This window comes from Microtus pennsylvanicus, chromosome X (assembly GCF_037038515.1).
Source record: "Microtus pennsylvanicus isolate mMicPen1 chromosome X, mMicPen1.hap1, whole genome shotgun sequence".
In the NCBI taxonomy this organism is placed as follows: domain Eukaryota; kingdom Metazoa; phylum Chordata; class Mammalia; order Rodentia; family Cricetidae; genus Microtus; species Microtus pennsylvanicus.
Window position 1 is genome coordinate 55,693,412 of NC_134601.1, and position 13,412 is coordinate 55,706,823.

Consider the following 13,412-nt stretch of genomic DNA (forward strand, 5'->3'; position numbering starts at 1 on the left):
ATCTGAAAACTCTTTTCTCTGTTTTTGTTGTTTTCTTGATGCTATATAGATGAGGATGGCCTTGAAGTTTTGGTCATTTTGGCTCTATCTCGCAAGTACTAAGATTACAGGGATGCACCGCCACACTCAGCAGCATCTGAAGTTCTATGTATGTATGCATTGTCCACGAGGAAAAAATGATTGGGACTGCACTCAAATTTTCACTCCCAGTGTGTCTTGCCATCATTGGTGGCAGACCATTATGGGAATGTTCTAGTATACAATGAAGTATTGGTTAGAGTCTTACAGTAACTGGTTTTGTGTCAACTTAACACAACCTGAAGTCATCAGAGAGGAAGAAGCCTCAGTTGAGGCAATGCCTCCATGAGATCCAGCTGTAGGGCATTGTCTTAATTAGTAATTGATGTGGGAGGGCCCAGCCCTGGGCTGGTGGTCCTGCATTCTATAAGAAAGCAGGCTGAACAAACCACGGGGAGCAAGCTAGTAAGCGGTGCCCCTGCACGGTCTCTGCATCAGCTCCTGTCTCCAGGTTTCCACTCTGTTTGAGTTCCTGTCCTCACTTCCTTCAGTGATGAACAAGAAGTAGAAGTGTATCCCAAATCAACCCTTTCCTCCCCAGCTTACTTTAGTCATGGTGTTTTGTTGAAGCAATAGAAACCCTGACTAAGACAAGTCTCCTTGAGGAAGACATTATTTTAGCTCCTAGAAAGAGAAAGTAATGTAAATGTGTTAGAAAATAGAAAATAGTTTAGAAAGTAAAGCTGACGACTTATGGAGAAGACTGAAATCTCACTCCTTCACATCCAGGCATCACTGAACTCCTGAAACCTTTTCTGGTGAATAGTCTCCAGGTTCAGGTCTTAGGTAGGTCCATTACAGATAGGTGGCTAAACTCACCAAATTCTACTTAAGCTACACTCGAATCATAAGAGGTGAGAAAGTGAAAGAGATTCTTGTTCTTTCTTTCTTTCTTTCTTTCTTTCTTTCTTTCTTTCTTTCTTTCTTTCTTTTTTTTGAAACAGGGTTTCTTTATGTAACCCTGGCTATCCTGGAACTCACTCTGTAGGTTTTTTTTTTTCTGGAACTCACTCTGTAGACCATGCTGGCTTTGAACTCACAGAGCTCCGCCTTGAGTGCTGTAAAGGCACGTATTGCCACCACCACCTGTGAGAGAAATTCCTAAAGCCTCTGCATGTGTGTGTTGCTGGAGACTGACTCCAGAACTCTGTACACATTAGGCAAGTGTTTTATCACTACACTTCATCCTTAGCCCTAAATCTAGGATTTTTAATAATGAGGAAAACCTTAGGACACGGCCATACTTTCCATGCTTTCTTCCTGCTTCTTACAAGCTCTTGAGAAAAAATTTTAAGTGGTGTATTTTATAGTTTTGTGTGTACAGCTGCTTTGCCTGCACATATGTGTGTGTGCCACGTGGGTGCTCGGAACCCAAGGAGATAAAAAGAGGGGGCTGCCAACTCTCCAGCCCCTCCTCTGAAGCTTTAAAAAGTATCTTTCCAGCTGTAACTCAGTGGTAGCACAGTCACCTAGCATGCACAAGACCCAAGAGTCCATCCTCAGCACTGCAAAAAGGTGTCTTTTCTGGAAAGAATATAAAGATTTTTATGAGGAAAATAACTTCTGAAGAGAAAATCTTTTCCTAAGAGTTGAAACATTTGGTTACCATTTGAATATAATAGAGAGGTTGGAGAGTGGCGATCTTATATGATTACACCTTAAAAAAAAAGAGATAAGTGAAGCTAAAGGAGGGGTAATACTGTGGTCCTGAAGAGAAGATGGACTGCTTTACACACATCACTGTAGGTTTGCACGGTACTGTCATTCCAATCCTAAACACTAGGCAATTTGAAGCTTACCGGGAGGCAAATAAGATCAAGGAATCAAGGAGATGTTGCGAAGAAGGGCAGTGAAGGTAGAGGGTGTTCGAACGCTGTGAGAACTGAAACAGGATGGTGCTGATGCAAGAATGCTCAGCCCTGACATAGGTTGCCACAAGCTTTTTTGCCAGCCTGGCTACACAGTGAGTTCCAGACCAGCCTGGGTTATACTGTGAGATTGTATCTCAAAAAAAAAAAAGAAAAAGAAAAAACAAAACAAAACAAAATGCCCCGCATAAGCAGCATTAATCTAAATGTTAGAAGATATGATATGGAAGAGAATGTGCCATGTATGACAAAGGTTAATACCTTTAATATGTAAAGACCTGTTCCCAATCAATAGGAAAATCTAGACATCCCCCCAAAACTGGCAAGGGGCAAATAAAAATTATAAAGAAATGCAAGGGGCAGCACTGAAAACTGTGGAGCCCCACAATGAATTAGAATTAAAGCAATGTAGGCACATTTTCAACTATTGGATTCACAATGGCCTGAGAAATGACAGTTGATGGCAGTGATAGAGCTGGACCACGCTCTCTGGCTGCTGCTGCGGATCAAAGAGTCTATTTGGAGTGTAAATTTCATTAAGAGCCTGGGCTTAGTGGCATACGCCTTTAATCCCAGCACTCAGGAGGCAGAGGCAGGCGGATCTCTGTGAGTTCAAGGCCAGCCTGGTCTCATAGGACAGCCAGGACTTCGTGGAGAGACACTGTCTTAAAATAAAACAAACAAAAAACCGAGAGCCTCCCTCCCCTCTCTCTCTGTTTGTGTGTGTGTGTGTGTGTATAGAGCTCATGTTTAAAATCCCAGTAGCCTGCACCCTGGAGGCTGGGACAGGAAGCTCTCAAGTAGTTTGAAGCCTTTCCTGGGTTACATGAGAAGATCAAGGCCAGCCCTGGTAACTTAGGGAGATCTTGGCACACACAAAACATTTAAGGGCAGATGATGTAGCTCAGTAGTAAGAGAATGCCTGCCTAACTCACACATGTCCTTGGGTTCACTCCTCAATACCTAAAAATACGATGCTTTAGACTTACTCAGGGTTTGTGACCTATAAGTCAATTTCTAGGAATATAATGTGAAAAACACAAAGATTCATTACAGTGTTGTTATACTTAAGAATTAGTAATAGCCTCATTATTTAAAAACTGAGAAATTTGCCAGGCATGGTGGTACACACCTTTAATCCCAGTACCTGGGAAGCAGAGGCAGATGAATCTCTGAATTTGAGGCCAGCCTGGTCTACAAAGTGAGTTCCAGTACAGCCAAAGATACACAGAGAAGCCCTGTCTCGGAAAAACAAAAGAATAAATAAATAAATAAACCTGAGAAATTTGAACTATTTCTAACACATTTCTATGGTGAACTAACACTTGATAATTAAACAGTTAGTGACTGTAGCTGTATCTGCTATATGATAAGTGAAAACTAACTTTTATTTATGGCCTAAAAACAATTTCCTAAAAAATTGTATATACCAATCTATGAACATATATAGAAGAAGAACTAGTAACTTATAATCTATGGGTGTTGGCCTAAAACTAATTTATTATTTTCCTACTTTATTTCCTAAAATTTCTGCAACATGTACATTACTTTTTATTATGGCCAAACATACATAATGTGAGATCACCGCATTTTAACCATGTTTTAGTATGTGCATTATTATTGAAAACAGAAGTTCTGTTCATTTTAAGTAGCACTAAGGAGACTTCATTGTGTACTTGCACTATAGTCACACCAATGTGGCAGTGGTTCATCTGGACAAGGACAGGAGAAAGGCAGCCCAGGCAGATGAAATGGTTTGTGGATCCGAGGGGCAGAGTGGAGTGTCATCATGTCTGAAGACAGAGTTAGTAAGTGAAGTATCTTCAGGGTTTTTGGCACTGACCAGACTGGTCAAAGGATACTGTAGCAGGGAAACAGGAAGTGGGGAGGAGCGTTGAAAAACCCGAGGGCCAAGTCAGAGTCACGTGTAGAAACCAACAGGAACCAACTACTGGAACTACTCATTTCAAATTGCAAATGCAAATGACCCCAAATTCTTTTTCACCCAGAGCTTCAGGGACACACAGATTATCAAAAAGAGGCTAAGGAAGCAGACAAGCTGATGGAGTGAGCAGAGTTAGGGGAAGAGACAAACCCGCCAGTCTTGCTTAGTGTTACATCACTGATCAGGTTTGGTTTTGCTGATAACAATTTAGGCTAAGCTGGTTCTTCATTTTGTATTCTTTACTGTTTTCTTTTGCCTGTGTGCCCTATCGTGACCACATTCCTTGGGGAATTGTTAGGACAGCGCCCAAGATAGCACCCGTTTGAAATGCAGTTTCTTTCTGCTGTCCCTTGCTGTTTTATGGTTCTTGGTTTATTTTAGTCCTAGCCAGTAGGTTTTACTGAGAGAAGGCACGATGAGAAGAAAGAATGCTACATTCTCCTTATGGTAACATCAGGAGGGCAAGTTAGCAGGTTGCATTCTGCAGTGTCCTCCTTTGCTGGGGTTGCAGGCAAGTAAGTAATGTATTTGGGGGCCAGGAAAGAAAAGGGAGACTCATCTGGAAGCTTTCTAGAAGACACCTAGTCGCCCTGAGGTTAGCAGAAGTGTTAGAGACCACATAGATTTGCATGAGCAGCCCTGAGCTCTTTAGAAACATGGCATCCGTGGTGGGGCTGTTGGGCAGGATGGGGTGGGTGGAATTGAGCATTTTTTTGTGGCTACATAAGTGCAAATGCTTCAAGCCCCCTCCCTCCCAGTGCTCCGCACCTGCATCTTTCTCTTCACGGTGTCAAAGGGGAAGGAAAGCGTCTGGCTCACAGCAGCAGCCACGCAGACATTGGCAAAGTTCTGCAGGTGAGAGAAGCGGTCCCGGGGTCCATTCCAGATTTTCTCCAGGTTCATGTAGACTAGAAGGGAACCAGCAGAGAAGGGAACAGCACCTGGAATCAAGCACAAGGAGAGGTTGCTGTCTGGGGAACCACTGTCTGAAGCAAAGGAATGCCCGAGGGCTGTATGATGGGAATAGCAGGGGTCTGGGGCTGTTTAAAGTCCTGCCAGTTAAGGAGCAACAGGGCATGTTCTGTGGGTGTGGTGACAACACCATATGGTCACCAAAAGCCTGAACTGGTCCACTCAAGGTTGGTGCAGTTTACCATCAATACACTGTACATAAAAGAACTATAAGCCAATCTTGAGAGTTCAGTGTGGTGACACATACCTATAATCCCAGCACCTAGGAGGTGGAGGCAGGAGGATCAGTAGTTCAAGTTCATTCTTACCTACATAGCAATGTTTATTGCCAGCTTGGGCTACTTGACTGCATGAGACACTGCTTCAGGCAGAAGAGAAAAAATACCCAACTAGATGCTGAACTTGGGTTTGTGATACAGATGCTGTAACTTACATTAAAATCGCCAAAGAAGTCAGGTGGTGGTGGTGCACACTTTTAATCCTAGTATTCGGGAGGCAGAGGTAGGTAGAACTCTGTGAGTTCAAGGCCAGCCTGATGCACAGAGTGAGTTCCAGGACAGCCAAGGCCACACACAGTGAAACAGTCTCAAAAATCAGACAAAAAAAGTCACCAAAAGAAAAGATGGACTGGTGAATGGCTCTGAGGGATGCATAGACATGTGACAAAGTTAAAAAAAATAATCAACTGGGGTCTTCAGTGAGTATATAGTTATTTACAATTTTTAGGGCTTTACTGTGTTTTTGAAATACAAAAAGGAGAAAAGAATGAAAAGAAACATTGCAAGGAGTCATTTCCATAGCACTGAAGAGATGGCTCATAAGATAAGAACACCTACTGTTCTTGCAGAGGGGCACCTACACCAGGTGGCTCCCGACCACCTGTAACTCCAGCTCCAGGGAATCCACCATCCTCTAGCCTCCACAGGCACCTGCACTCATGTGCACACACCTACACACACACACACACACACACTTTCAAAGAAAATAAAATCTTTAAAAGAAAATCACTTCCATTAAAGAAGATACTAGGCTGGGCAGTGGTGGAGCACACCTTTAATCCCAGCACTCGGGAGGCAGAAGCAGGCGGATCTCTGTGAGTTCGAGGCCAGCCTGGTCTACAAGAGCTACAACTAGGGATGTTACACAGAGAAACCCTGTCTCGAAAAATAAAAAAGTTAGTAGGCAATACTTAATCCAGTTTGGGAGCCTAGAAAGGGACTGTTCCCTAGTGCAGAAGGAAGCATTCTGTGATAACGGTGGCCATGGAGGTTACCTGACCTTGCTGAGATGTCTTAGGGCCCAGTGAGCATCATACGTGGTGGTACCCTCACCTTCCTAGTAACTAAGATGGCGAATCAGAGGACATACTATTTGGTATTCTCACAAATTTCCAGGAACTTTCCGAACAATCTTTAGTTAACAGATGAACTAATTTGTCCCTCAAAGTGAGATAGAGAGATGGCTCAGTGGTTCAGAGCACTGGCCATTCTTCCAGAGGACCCAGGTTCAATTCCCAGCACCTACACTGTGGCTTGGGACTATTTGTAACTCCAGTTTCCATGGATCTGACACCTTTTTCTGACCTCCATGGGTACTGCACACACGTGATACACAGACATGCATGCAGGCAAAACACCCCTACACATAAAGTAAAAAGTGGAAGTACAAAAAGAGATCTACTAGATGGGGTACTGCTGGGGTGTGACTCCGCGGCAGGGTGCTCACAAAGCTCTAGCTTCTGTCCCTAGCACTGCGAAAACGGGAGGCCGAATATAGGTGGGACATCGCTTATCTTTAGGCAAAGGTACTATTTAATAAACAAAATATATTTGAAAAGACTCACCAACTTTCTATTTTCAAAAACGTTTGGGGGAGCTGGAAGTGGTAGCACATGTCTGTAACCCCAACACTAGAGCAGCTGAGGCAAGACGATCTGGAGTTAAAGGCCAGCCTTGCCTACGTAGTGAGCTCAAGCCCAGCCGACATGACATTAGACCTCGTCTCAAAAATAGGAATCGAGAGATCTTTTGCTGTGTGTTGGGCCCTATGTCAAGCGCTGGGACCACAGCTCAGAGCAAGCTAATTTCTATAGATATTTACCATTAAGTGCAGGACATAGCTAGGAACACTTCATATGCCATCCCCAATATGTACATGTAGTGAGCTGTACAAGATGCTTTATGCACACAAGTATCAGAGTGATTGATTTTGCCCAGAAGAACCAGGAAAGAATGAGAGAAAAGAGAATTCTCTCTATCTCTCTGTGTTATGTTAGGGATTGAACATAGAGACCCCGCTCTAGCCACCACCACCTTTTTAACTTTTTGACACAGGTCTCAGTAAATTGCCTGGGCTTTATTTGAATGGTGTAGCCCAAGTGGGCCTTGAACTTTCACTTCCGCCTCCACATCCTGAAGCTAAGGGGGGATTGCAGACCTGGCATGTCTATAGTTGTTTGAGATAGGAACACTGTGTAGCCAAGATTAGCCCGGAACTCCTGATTCTCTGGCTGTAACCTCTAGAGTCCTGGGATTGCATTATAGGCTTGTATCACCACACTTGGTTTAGGTTTAGAAGAGAGAACTTTTGAAGTGGGTTGTGAGCAAAGAGTAGGTCCACTAGGCACTGAGAGAGTGGAAAGGCAGTCCGGGCACAGGCTGTGTATACGGTCATGAACAAAGGACAAAGAGCAGCTTCATCAGACACTGGGAGTAGAAAGAAAGGCACTCGGTATCAAGTACGATGAGTGTGTAGCTCTAGGAAGCACACTCTTTCTGCATGACCTGAACATGAGAGCAGGTGGAGGCACGCTGCAGGACAGGACTGTAGGGCCGACTAGCAGAGGCCAGCTCTGGAGGATCTGGAGTGCCCCAGAAATGCTGGCTCTCCCTCTTAGCTTTTCAGGATTGCAGTGGAATGAGGACAGAGCATTAGGAAAGATCATCCCAGGCTGGCAGCAGTACACAAGGCGCACTGGGCAGAGGGCCAGAGATAGCAACATGAGTCTTCAGGAGAGTCCGACTCTCTAGAGTCAGCAGGAAAGATGACAGAGGCACGAGCTAAGGTGGAAGAGGGCACAGACTTGTGCATTAAAAGAAGTCAAAGTGACAAGGCTTGATGACTAAAGGGGAAACAGGGAGAGGAGGAACCAACGTGATTCCTGAGTTTCTTTGAGCTTGGGCCTCTGGGAGGAAGGAAGGCAGTCTTATTAACTAGGGGATGCATAAAGAAGAGTAAGTTTGAGACTAATGAGGACATCAGATTTTGCACCTCTGGAATATGGAGGTCATGATGTTCAACGGAGGTATGTTCCATTAGGAACTGATCTAAGTCAGTAGCTAAGGGAGAGGGCCCCAGAAATCACATAATCACAGGGCATCCCACTGCCTGTGCTACCTTGAGCCAGTTATGTAGCTAAGCACCTACTTCCTCATATTTAAAATGGTCTAAGAGGTTGTTCAACAGGCAGAAAGTTAGACAGCCCTGGGAAGGTGGCGCACATCTGTAATTCCAGCACTCAGAAGCTAAGGCAGGAGGATCAAGAGTTAAAAGGTAGCCTGGACTACACAGCAAGTTCCAGGCCAGTCTGGGTTACTTAATGTGACCTTGTCTCAAAAAGAAAAATGAAACAAACAATGATATGTCAGAGCTGAAGAATAAATTGTGGTGATCTATTGCTCAGCATGCTGACTATAGTTAGTGACAATGTATTGTACATTTCAGAGTGGCTAGAAAAGAGAGTCTTCCAGCCTGGTCTACAGAGCGAGTTCCAGGACAGGCTCCAAAGCCACAGAGAAACCCTGTCTTAAAAAAGCAAAAAAAAAAAAAAAAAAAAAGAAAAGAAAAAAAAAAAAGAAAAGAGAGTCTTGACAGGAGAATGGGAGGTCTCACAGCAAAGAAGCGATAAAGGTTTGAGGTGATGGATATGCTAACTGCTCTGATTTGATCACTATTGAATATATGCATGTATCAAAATATCAAACGACAGCCTATAAGCATGTACAAGTATATATCAATTAGACATAAGAGGGCTGGAGAGACGTCTCAGCAGTTAGTGTGCTATGTTCTTGCAGAGGACATGAGTTTGTTTCTCAGCACCCATGTGAGAACACGCATCTAATGTCCTCTTCTGGATTTGGTGGGGAACCACATTTCTGACCACATACCTCTGCATTAGATCTGGATATATACATGTGATTAATAAACAATAAGAATGAACTTTTGTGGGGGTGGGAGAGTCTTCAAGAGCGTGGTCCTGCTAGGTTGGCCATGATCCTGTGGATAACCCTATATCCATAAGTATAAATATGGGCAGCACGGATTGGACTGGGCAGGTTATTAGCAAAGAAGACATGAAATTGAGAAGGGGGTAGGGAAATGAGGGAACGGATCTTGAAGGAGTTAGGGGAGGAGTGGGGATATGATCAAATACATTATATGAAATTCTCAGACTTAATAAAATATTATATTAAAAGCTAAGAATAAAGATAAAAAATTTGAATAAGAAATTGTAATAAAAAACTTCTAGAAATGTACTTAGTGCCCAGTGAGCACTCCTAAAAATGTTAGCATTGTTATTAAAGATTTTAGGAGTCAAAATATATTCGTGCTTATTGAAGCTACTGGCTTAGGACAGAGTCATCTAGAGAGGGGGTTCAGGGTAAGAAGGCCAATGTAGAAGGCTGGGCATGGTGGTATGTGGTTGTAATCTTAGTATTCAGGAGACAGAGGTACGAGGATCACTGCAGGTTTTAGTCTAGCCTGGTCTACATAGCAAGTTTCAGGTCAGCCAGGGCTACAGAGTGTGACCTTTTCTCTAACAAACAAATAAACATCAACAAAAAGAAAGCCCATATAGAGGGTAAAAATAAATTTGAGGGGAGTGACCCAAATGAGCCAGGTATATTGTATAAGAGAGAGCTGCCAGAGAGGTGTGACGATACCCAGGAGACAGTGGCACCCTAGAAGCCCAGTCTCCAGAGGACAGGGTGACTAACCTCATCTAGTACTACATGATGGACTAAATCCTTTTGGATTTGACAACAGAGGCCTCTGTATGTGTAGCTCTGTCAGGCTGTAGATAGCACCGAGATCCTGTTGTGCCTGCTCGTAGATTTCCACACCGAAGACTCATGTCAGCTGGGCATTTTTGAGGGGGGCTTTGAAGCCAGGCTTTTCTGGGTCACTGGAGGCCTCTAAAATCGATTTAAGCATTCACGAAGGTATATAATACCTTCACCTGTGTCAAGAAGGGGTGTCAAGTTCCACCTTACCTAAAACTGTGAGGGATACCCCTCGATAAAGGGCCAGAAACCCTTCTTGGTGATAAATAGTAGAAAAAGCATGGCTGAGCCCCCTGTAAGATGGTTCCAGCATGTTCTGCACAATCAACCGGGTTTTGATGAGGTCCGTAGGGTAGGTGACAATCATGGAGACCATGCCCGCGAGACTTCCGGCCACAATGGAGCTCCACTGGGAAATACGGCCCAGGTCATCCATGAACAGCACAACAAACCTGGGGGAAAACAGAAAAAGCTCAAGATATGAGCGTTGGACTATGCTGGCATGCTTTCCACCACTTCAAATATTTCCTAGCATTTGGAAGTGCTTTACAGTGTGAATTATACTGGGATTACTGGGTAGTAAGTTTAAGTTTCACTATCCTCATATAACGCTAACTAGCTATAAGCAAGAGCTGTCCAACCTCTGCTCTATAGCTTCCCCAAACTCTTCCCACTTCATTTCCAGCATTTTCCCCTGTTATCTACGCAACCATCTAACTTGCTGGTGGACTGTAAAGGCACAGAAAGATTACCTCTCTGGAATGCAATCTTTCCATGCTCTTGAAACTGAAAAGGAATAGAATTTCCCGAAATAACTGCAAAATCCAGAAATTTCACTCTCTTCCAGCACTGGGAATGGAACCCAGTCTTCTATGCATTAGGTACACACTTCTGTTACTGAGCTACATGCCAAGTCCAGCATCCCAGAAACTGAGTTCTGAGCTCAACAGTCCAAGCCAGTATCAACTTTAATCATAGCCACAGGGCTTTGGCTTTCTGCAGAAGGCCCTACATCCAGCTAGCTGATTAGGCTGTAATGATTAACTAGCTAACCTACGACACTGGCTGATTGGATGGCGAGGTTGCCACCAATTAAGTTGTTCTCAAAACCTTGCTCCCCCCCACCCAAATCTGTCTTACGGTCATGTGGTGGGTTGGACTTCTTGGAAACTCCTCGGTTCTGGGAGGTATCTGATTGGAGACTTGTGTTTGGTTTGGTTTGCTTTGGTATGGCTCGAATAAGCTCTGCTAAACTTAGTATAAAGAATGAGTTTTCCTTTATAATGGAGATTAAAAGTGGAGCTGCTGTTTTACTAGTTATCAGAAAAGTAACAAATACAAACAGTGACGGGATATCCACATCTCATCCAGCAGGCTGGCATCATATCGAATGATGGAGAGAGAATGGATGGTAACTGACTCCCTCGCCCTTTGCTGGAAGGAAGGACCATAAAACCAGTAGGGTCACTTTGCAATGTCTAGTAAATTTGGAGAAACAAGTTTTTAACCCTGTAACTCCATTTCGCAGTTCATAGTCTAGAGGAACACTCTTAGAGATCTACACATGAAGACACACTACAAACATTTCTTATAAAAATGAAAAGCTCCGCCGGGCGATGGTGGCGCACGCCTTTAATCCCAGCACTCAGGAGGCAGAGGCAGGTGGATCTCTGTGAGTTCGAGGCTAGCCTGGTCTACAAGAGCTAGTTCCTGGACAGGAACCAAAAAGCTACGGAGAAACCCTGTCTCGAAAATTTAAAAAAAAAATGAAAAGCTCCAACAATTTAATGTCAAAATGTAGGGGAATGGAAAAAGTGAAGGCATTGTCATTCAATGGATCCCATCTGGTTAAAATGAATGAGCTTAGACAAATCACAGAAGCACAAGAAATAAGCCGTAAAAGCATGATGATGAATGGGCAAAACAAGCTATAGATATGACAACCACAAACAATAAACCCATAAGGATTCTTTAAGGTAAACAGGTACTTAGGAGGAAGTATAAAAGCTTCCCCTGGGAAAGGGAAAATGGACTAGGACCAAGAACGAAAAGGAAGACGATGCTACCTTCACCCAGGCTTTATTATATTTAAGAGAGATACATGGGTGGCAGGGCTTGGCATACATGCCTGTAGTCATGGTTTCGTGGGAGGCTGTGGCAGAAGAAGCACTTGAGCCCAGTATTTTGAGGCTGCTTGGCCAAGACTTGAACTCAGAAATGAAACAAGGGGGCTGAGGATGGGGTTCAGTGGTAGTATGATTATTTAGCACACTCTAAGTCCTGGGTTTGATGCCCAGCGTTGCAAAAAAACAGAAACAAAAGCTAACCATCCCCCCCCCCTTTCTCTACATCAACAAAGACATTTTGGGCTTGGTGGTATGGGCTTTGATCCCAGCACTTGGGAGAGTAAGACAGGAGAATCTTGAGTTTGAGGCTAGTCTGGATTACAGAACAAGTTAAAGGTCAATTTAGAATACAAAGAGAGACTCTGTCTAAAAATAGTATGGAAAGTGTGGATGGTAGCTATATGAGTGTTTGACAAACTATTCTTTGTGTCTCTCAGTAGTTTTACAATTCAGTTAAAATTACTTTGCATGGACTTTTCTAAATGCAGACCATAAACTACCCTGTTATAAGCCTTTTTTTTGGGGGGGGGCAGGACATTCTCAGTCATGAGTGCCTCTCCCAGAAGAAATTTTATAAGGGTACTTCTACACAGCACACCCTTCCAGGCTACAGAAAAGTAAGTTAATTCCTTAGTGCTGAGGCTGGGAAACTAGGAGAAATAGTACTTTTGCCATAGAATGGTACAAGGAGGATACCAAGAGTTTGGAATAAAAGTAAGCGAACAGAGCTGGGCTAAAATAATACTTTCATCTTCGTCAAAATGAAAGCATTCCAGGTCATTGCTCTCAACCTTCCAGTGGAGGGGGAGGTTTCCTGTTGCTCAGATGATGGCTGGCCTGAGGAATAATGAGTGGGCATTCAGGTGGAGCCATCTGAAGTTCATTGGCAACATCTCCTTCAAGGGGTTATTGGTGCATCTCAATTGGCGCCCTGGCTGTGCTCCCAGCACTGAAGGAAAAATGATATACAGACAATTAAAGCTGGCATTCACCAGTGAGCCACTGGCCTGCCTCTGTGTTAATGCCGGCATGCTGTTTCTTTGCCCTGGCCAGTCAAGTTAGAAGAACAGCACACACACGAAATAGAAATGATTGTGTGCAGCAAGCTGGAAAAAAAATACCTGCTTGGAGTTTAGAATACAAAACACAGCACCATTCTTTCTTATTGTCCCATTCTTATTCCCTATCCCATTCAGCCATTCGAGGACTTAGGCCAATTTATTGCCCATTTGTTGGTCAGCCATAATGCACCAGATATTGAGCATAGATCACATAGGAGAGCTTACCAGTCCTGACAAGGAAATAACTGACAGAAGCATCTAGAGGGAAACAGGCCCTTGGCTTACTCAAGTACTTGGAC

At 43.7% G+C, this 13,412-nt stretch overlaps 2 protein-coding genes across 5 annotated transcripts in view; one reads left to right on the forward strand and one right to left on the reverse strand.

Annotated features, from left to right (window-relative positions):
• LOC142841773 (A-kinase anchor protein 17B-like) overlaps positions 1 to 13,412 on the forward strand; it is a 179,262-nt gene that overhangs the window by 36,136 nt on the left and 129,714 nt on the right. The window lies entirely within an intron of this gene.
• Positions 1 to 13,412, reverse strand: part of Slc25a43 (solute carrier family 25 member 43) — a 38,489-nt gene that overhangs the window by 21,393 nt on the left and 3,684 nt on the right. Inside the window, exons 2-3 of the mRNA XM_075958809.1 lie at positions 10,137 to 10,378; positions 4,660 to 4,832 (exon numbers count right to left, since the gene is read on the reverse strand). Coding sequence (XP_075814924.1) covers positions 4,660 to 4,832; positions 10,137 to 10,378 — 415 coding nt within the window. The remainder of the gene's footprint in view (positions 1 to 4,659; positions 4,833 to 10,136; positions 10,379 to 13,412) is intronic.